The following is a 6,609-nucleotide window of genomic DNA, read 5'->3' on the forward strand; positions in this document are numbered from 1 at the left end:
ACTTTTCTTTCTTTCTTTTTTCTTTTTTTGAGACAGAGTCTCACTCTGTAGCCCTGGCTAGAGTGCTGTGGCATCACAGCTCACAGCAACCTCAAACTCTTGGGCTCAAGAGATCCCCTTGCCTCAGCCTTCCTAATAGCTGGGACTACAAGTGCCCACCATGATGCCTAGCTATTTTTAGAGATGGGGGACTTACTGTTGCTCAGGCTGGACTCAAACTCCTGAGCTCAGGCTATCTACCCACCTTGGCCTCCCAGAGTGCTAAGAGTACAGGTGTGAGCCACTGTGCCCGGCCAACAGGCATGTTTCTGTCTTAGGGCCTTTGTACCAGCTGTTCCTCTACTGGAAATGCTCTTCCCCCAGATGTTTTCCCCCTTGGTTTGCTTTCAGATCAAATGTCACCCTCTCAGTGAGGTCGCCCTGACCATCTCTGTGAAAATCCCTCTTCCTGCCCCTGCCTTTTCTGAGCACTTATCGCTCTTTAACCTATGTATTTATCACGGTCATTGTCTAACCACCTGGTTAGGACATCAGCTCCATAGGGCAGAGATCCCTGTCTTGTTCACGGCTGTCTTCCCAGTACTGAAAACAAGGCCCAGAACATGTTAGACACTCAATAAATAATGATTAAATAAATAAAGGGAAGAAGGGAAAGAGAAAGGAGGAAAGGAAGGAAAGAGGGAAGAATCTGGCAAGTCTGTGAGCTCCTAAGGCTTGTCAGCTGCTCCAACTGAGAGGATGGAGTGTTAACACTTCCCATCCTCCCGGATAAGACAATGCCAGGCTGGGAAACTGAGGCACAAGGAGATAATCTCCTTGGACCACAAGGAGCCAGGCTTCAAACTGACTCTGAGGACCAGGATCAGAAGAAAAAGCCCCAGCGCCACCTGCTGGTGAGTGGTGTCATGATTGTTGCATCCACTGCTGACTTGAGGATGGTGATGCCCCTGGCCAGGCGGGCAGGAGATGAGGTGGCCCAGGGGCATCCTGGCATAAGTTCGGGATCCACGGAGGCACTGCTGTAAGCCTCTTTATTCCTGAAGCTCCATGGGCATCCTACCCAGTCAGTGCTATGCAGGAGGGTGGGACTGTGCCACTAGGGACGTGTCGCGTATCACTATGTACCCGCATACCTGCCCTCCCTCCACAGCCAGCCAGGGCTCCCACCTCTCCAGGAGGGAGAGCTGCCCATGCTCCATCAGGGCTGCATCCACCCAACATAGGGCCTCTGCAGGGCAAAGGAGTCAGGACCCGCCTCAACTCCCCACCAAGGCCTGGGCAGTGACTGGTCCCATCAACCAAGACTACAAGGCCTAGAGTTCCTGACAACAGTTGTCCATATCCCTAGAGGTACATCCTCCGGCCATGCAGGGGTCTCACTATCCAGACGTCATCCACAATCTTCCCATCCTGTGAGGGACAAAAATAGGGGAAGGTGGTGAGAACAGAAAGCCTGAACTCTGGAGCCAGATGGCCTGCTAAAATCCCATCTCTGCCTTTGATGGGCTGTCCAACCTTGGGCAAGTTGCTAGACTTTTCTGAGCCTCGGTTTTCCTCATCTGAAAAGTGAGGATGATAGTAATAATACCTACATCATAGCTGTTTTGGGAAACAAATGAGATGATGTTTGTAAAGAGCTTAAAACAGAGCCCAAAATACAGAAAGGCCTGCAGAGGTATAGAGTATTAGAGCACAAACCATGCAGTCAGACAAACTTTGGTGTACGTCCAGAGCATCCGTTCTCCGTGTGGTCTTAAGCACAGAATAGGATGCTGAGCTTAACTTTCATGTTTTATGCAATGGAGAGAGTAATGGAACAGCCTGCACATGGGAATCACAAAGACTGCATGAGATACCGCAAAGATGCCAGTGCCAGCCGATAAGTAGTGGTTATCAGATCCCAGCTCAGCCATCCACCAGCTGTGTGGCCCTGGGAAAATTACTTCCCCTCTCTGAAAAATGGAAGGAAAATCCTTCCCCATGGGACTTACGTGATTGGTAAAGTGTTATTAAATACAGAGCATCCAGCCCAGGGCCTGGTACCCAGCTCAATAAGTCATAATTATTATCATTATTTTAAAACTACAATGGCAACAGGGTGCAGTGGTTCACTCCTGTAATCCTAACACTCTGGGAGGCCAAGGTGGGTGGATCACTTGTGTTCAGGAGTTCAAGAGCAGCCTGAGCAAGAGCGAGACTTCATCTACAAAAAAAAACAACAACAAAAAACTAGCCAGGGGGCGGCGCCCGTGGCTCAAAGGAGTAGGGCGCTGGCCCCATATACCGGAGGTGGTGGGTTCAAACCCAGCCCCAGCCAAAAACTGCAAAAACAAACAAACAAACAAAAACTAGCCAGGAGTAGTGTTGGGCACCTGTAGTCCCAGTGATTCAGAGGCTGAGGCAGGAGGATCACTCGAGCCCAGGAGTTTGAGTTTGCTGTGAGCTATGATGACACCATAGCACTCTACCCCAGGGTGACAGAATGAGGCTCTGTCTTAAAAAAATAATTAAAAACTACAATGGCAAAAAGAAAAGTGAGCCATTATTACTTTATTATTTGGGTCCACCTAATCTCAAACCATCCCTATCACACACACACACAGACATCATATTGCTTTCCTGTCCCTGCCCCACCTCACCTGCCTCTGCCTTCCCTGCCTTACAGTGATAATACCTACAGAATTTACCAAGTCCCAGACCTAGTCTCTCTTTCTCTCTCTCTTTTGCCATCCTTGGTAGAGTCACATGGCATCATCCTAGCTCACAGTAATCTCAAACTCTTTTGGCTTGAGCAATCCTCTTGCCTCAGCCTCCCAAGTAGCTAGGAGTACAGGTACCAGCCACAAGGCCCGGGTAGTTTTTCCATTTTTGGTAGAGATGGGGTTTCACTGTTGCTCAGGCTGGTCTCAAACTCTTGAGCTAAAGAGATCCTCCCCACCTTGGCCTTTCAGAGTGCTAGGATTACAGGCATGAGCCACCAGGCCCAACCCAGACCCTGTTCTAAACACTTCATATTTAATATCATTCAACCCCCACATAATCCTGTGACATAGAAATTATCACCCCCTTTTCACAGATGGGAAAACTGATGCTCAAAGAAGTTAGATAAGTTGCTTGAGGTTATTCAGCTGGCAAGTAGCAGAGGCAGGATTTGAATCCCGGATTTCTAGCTCTAGAGTCCACATTCTTAACCACTCTGCTCCCGAGCACACTAGGCCTGGTGGCCCAGTCGTGTGACTTAGGCCTACACCTCACTGACCTGGTCATCAGACACCTGCTGGATGTGGACGTGGGTCCCGTTCCGGATGTGCAGCCGTGTATACCCATACTCTTTTACTCGCACGGCGCTCCAGGGCCTCGGGAAGAGAGCAAAGGGGGTGAGCCGCTCCTCACAACCCTGTGGGATAGAACTGGTCAGGCCCGGGGCTGAGGCATATGGAGAACCCACAGGAAACACAAATGACCTGGTAGGCCAGGACCCTGATGCCCCCAGGAAAGATAAAATTGGTCAGGACTGGGCCACAATCATGCTCACAATTGAGTGTTTTGACCCAGCCAGGCTTCCTTTGCCCCAGGTCTTTGACTTCTAGAAAAGTGCAAGGCTGTACAAGACTGCTCATGACAGCATTTTCTGTAAGAGCCCTGCACTGGAAGCCATCCAAATGCCGAGCGGGGGAGTCAGTTCAATAAATTATAGCACAGCTACCACAACCCAGGGTGATAGAGAAAGGTGGCCAAGATATATTTGTGAAGGGGGAAAGCAATTTGAATAAAAGAAATCATGGGGTCTCAATTCCTGCTACATAGTAGACCCTCAAAGAAAGCTTTCTATTTATTTGTTTTTTGGAGGGAGGTTGAGATAAGGTCTTGGTCTGTCACTTGGACTAGAGTGCAGTGGCGTCATCACAGATCACTGTAACCTCAAACCCCTGGACTCAAACAATTCTCCTGCCTTAGCCTCCCCAGTGGCTGGGACTACAGGTGTATACTCCCACACCTGGCTAACTTTTCTATTTTTTTGTAGAGATGGAGTCTCACTGTGTTACTCAGGCTGATCTTCAACTCCTGGCCTCAAGCGATCCTCCCATCTCAGCCTCCCAAAGTGCTAGGATTGTAGGCATGAGCTACTGTGCTTAGCCCAAGAAAGTTTTTTAAAACACCAATGCCTGGGGAGACAGAGAGCTCATCATGGAAGCTGAAAGCCAGGGAATAGGGGCAGGGAGGAGGCGGGAACTAGGAAAATCACCATTTTGCAGTGAGCATTCTAATAACTGATTAAGCAAGAATCTTCAATGAATAATGAAGTAGTTGGGAAAGTTTGAGGAATAACAGGACATCTGCACGGTCTCAAAAGTATCTCCTTAGGAGATGCTCGTTAATTAGAGAGGAAAAAGGAGTCCCTTAATGGAGGAGAGGCCTGGCATACATGGCCTTAGCCAAGTGATCAAAGGGAACACCACCAGTAATGAGATAGATCGATACCACACTTTCAGCTGGGAAATCTGAAAAGTGTCAAAAATATATCATGCACCTCTCATAGGAGACACTGAGAATACAGTATCACTTTTGTGTGTTCTCACCAAAAATTCGTAACTTCAATCTTATCACAAGCAAACATCAAATCAACCCAAATTGAGGGATACTTAACAAAACAACTTCACTATACTCTAAATTGTCAAGGTCATGAAAAATGAAGAAAGAGTTACATCAGTGTTTCTGATTAAAAGAAGCAAAAGAGGCTGGGCACCATGGCTCATGCCTGTAATCCTAGAGCTCTGGGAGGCTGAGGTGGGTGGCTCGCTTGAAGTCAGGAGTTCGAGACTAGCCTGAGCAAGAGTGAGACCCATTTCTACTAAAAATAGAAAATTTAGCCAGGCATGGTGGTGCATGCTTGTCGTCCCAGCTACTCAGGAGATTGAGGCAAGAGAACTGCTTGAGCCTAAGAGTTCTAGGTTGCAGTGAGCTTTGATGATGGCAATGGACCCTAGCCTGGTGACAGACACTACATAATATCTCAGACTAGATCCTAGACCAGGAAAAAAAGTTTCTTTTCTTAGATTTAAAGGACACTAATGGAACAACTGGCTACACTTGAAGGTCTCTAGATTGGATAATACTGTAATAGCAATGTTAACTCTTTTTTTTTTTTTGAGACAGTCTCACTATGTCACCTTGTTAGAGTGCTGTTGCGTCTCAGCTCACAGCAACCTCAAACTCTTCGGCTTAAGAGATTTTCTTGTAGGGCAGCTCTTGTGGCTCAGTGGGTAGGGTGCTGGCCCCGTATACTGAGGGTGACGGGTTCAAACCCAGCCCCGGCCAAACTGCAACAACAACAAAAAAATAGCCAGGCATTGTGGCAGGTGCCTGTAGTCCCAGCTACTTGGGAGGCTGAGGCAAGAGAATCATCTAAGCCCAGGAGTTGGAGGTTGCTGTGAGCTGTGATGCCATGGCACTGTACCAAGGGCGATAAAGAGAGACTCTGTGTCTTAAAAAAAAAAAGAGAGAGATTCTCTTGCCTCAGCCTCCCAAGTAGCTGGGACTACAGGTGCCCATCACAACATCCAGCTATTTTTTGGTTGTAGTTGTCATTGTTGTTTGGCAGAGTCAGGCCGGGTGCAAACCCATCAGCTCCAGAGTATGTGGCTGGCACCCTAACCACTGAGCTATAGGCACTGAGTCAGCAATGTTAATTCTTAAATTTGATAAGTGATATTGTAGTGATGTATGAAATTTTTCTATTTTTTAGAAAAAATTACTCTTGACTGGATCTGAAAATAAGAATAAAATGGAGAGAGATCAAAACTAATGTGGTTAAATGTTCATATTTGGGAAATATTGGTGAAAGGGATATGGAAAGTCTTTGTATTATTTGTGCGACTTTTTTGTCAGTCTAAATTAATTTGAAAATTTTAAATAAAATACAAAAACTAATGTGTGCTGAGAAAGACACGAGTAGAAATCACTTGTGGGCAGGGCCTGAGTGGAAGGGGCTGAGGAGCCCTCTGGTGCAGATAACATTCTATTTCTTGCTCTGTGTGGTGGCTACAAGGGGGAGTCCAATTCCAGGGTCCCACCCTCTGAGATTCAGGGGTAAGCACTGGAGTTTTAAAAGTTCCCCAGGCTGATGGCTTACATCTATAATCCTAGCACTCAGGGAGGGCAGAGGGGGTAGATTGCTTGAGCTCAGGAGTTTGAGACTAGCCTGAGCAAGAATGAGACCCCATCTCTACTTAAAATAAAAAAACTAGCCAGATGTTGTGTGGAGCACTTGCAATCCCAGCCACTGGCGGGGCTGAGGTCAGGGAATTGCTTGTACCCAGGAGTTTGAGGTTGCTGGGAGCTTTGACACCACAGCACTCTAGCCATGGTGACAGAATGAGACTCTGTCCCCAAAATAAATAAATATAAAAAATAAAAGATCCCCAGGGAATTCTGAGGTGAAGCGTGATCCATGTCATTATTTTATTTTACTTTACATTACTTCACTTCATTTTCTCTTATTTATTTATTTATCTGAGACAGAGCCTCAAGCTGTCCCCCTGGGTAGAGTGCCGTGGCATTACAGCTCACAGCAACCTCCAACTCCTGGGCTCAAGCAAGTCTCCTGCC

General features: G+C 47.2%; 1 protein-coding gene across 1 annotated transcript in view; it reads right to left on the reverse strand.

The window, feature by feature from the left end:
- Positions 1 to 1,344: 1,344 nt before the first annotated feature.
- ACP7 (acid phosphatase 7, tartrate resistant (putative)) overlaps positions 1,345 to 6,609 on the reverse strand; it is a 21,046-nt gene continuing 15,781 nt past the window's right edge. The window contains exons 12-13 of the mRNA XM_003802161.1: positions 3,260 to 3,397; positions 1,345 to 1,410 (exon numbers count right to left, since the gene is read on the reverse strand). Of these exons, the coding sequence (XP_003802209.1) occupies positions 1,345 to 1,410; positions 3,260 to 3,397 (204 nt within the window). The remainder of the gene's footprint in view (positions 1,411 to 3,259; positions 3,398 to 6,609) is intronic.

This window comes from Otolemur garnettii, unplaced genomic scaffold (genome assembly GCF_000181295.1).
Source record: "Otolemur garnettii isolate 467f Iridium unplaced genomic scaffold, OtoGar3 scaffold00233, whole genome shotgun sequence".
Classification (NCBI taxonomy): Eukaryota; Metazoa; Chordata; class Mammalia; order Primates; family Galagidae; genus Otolemur; species Otolemur garnettii.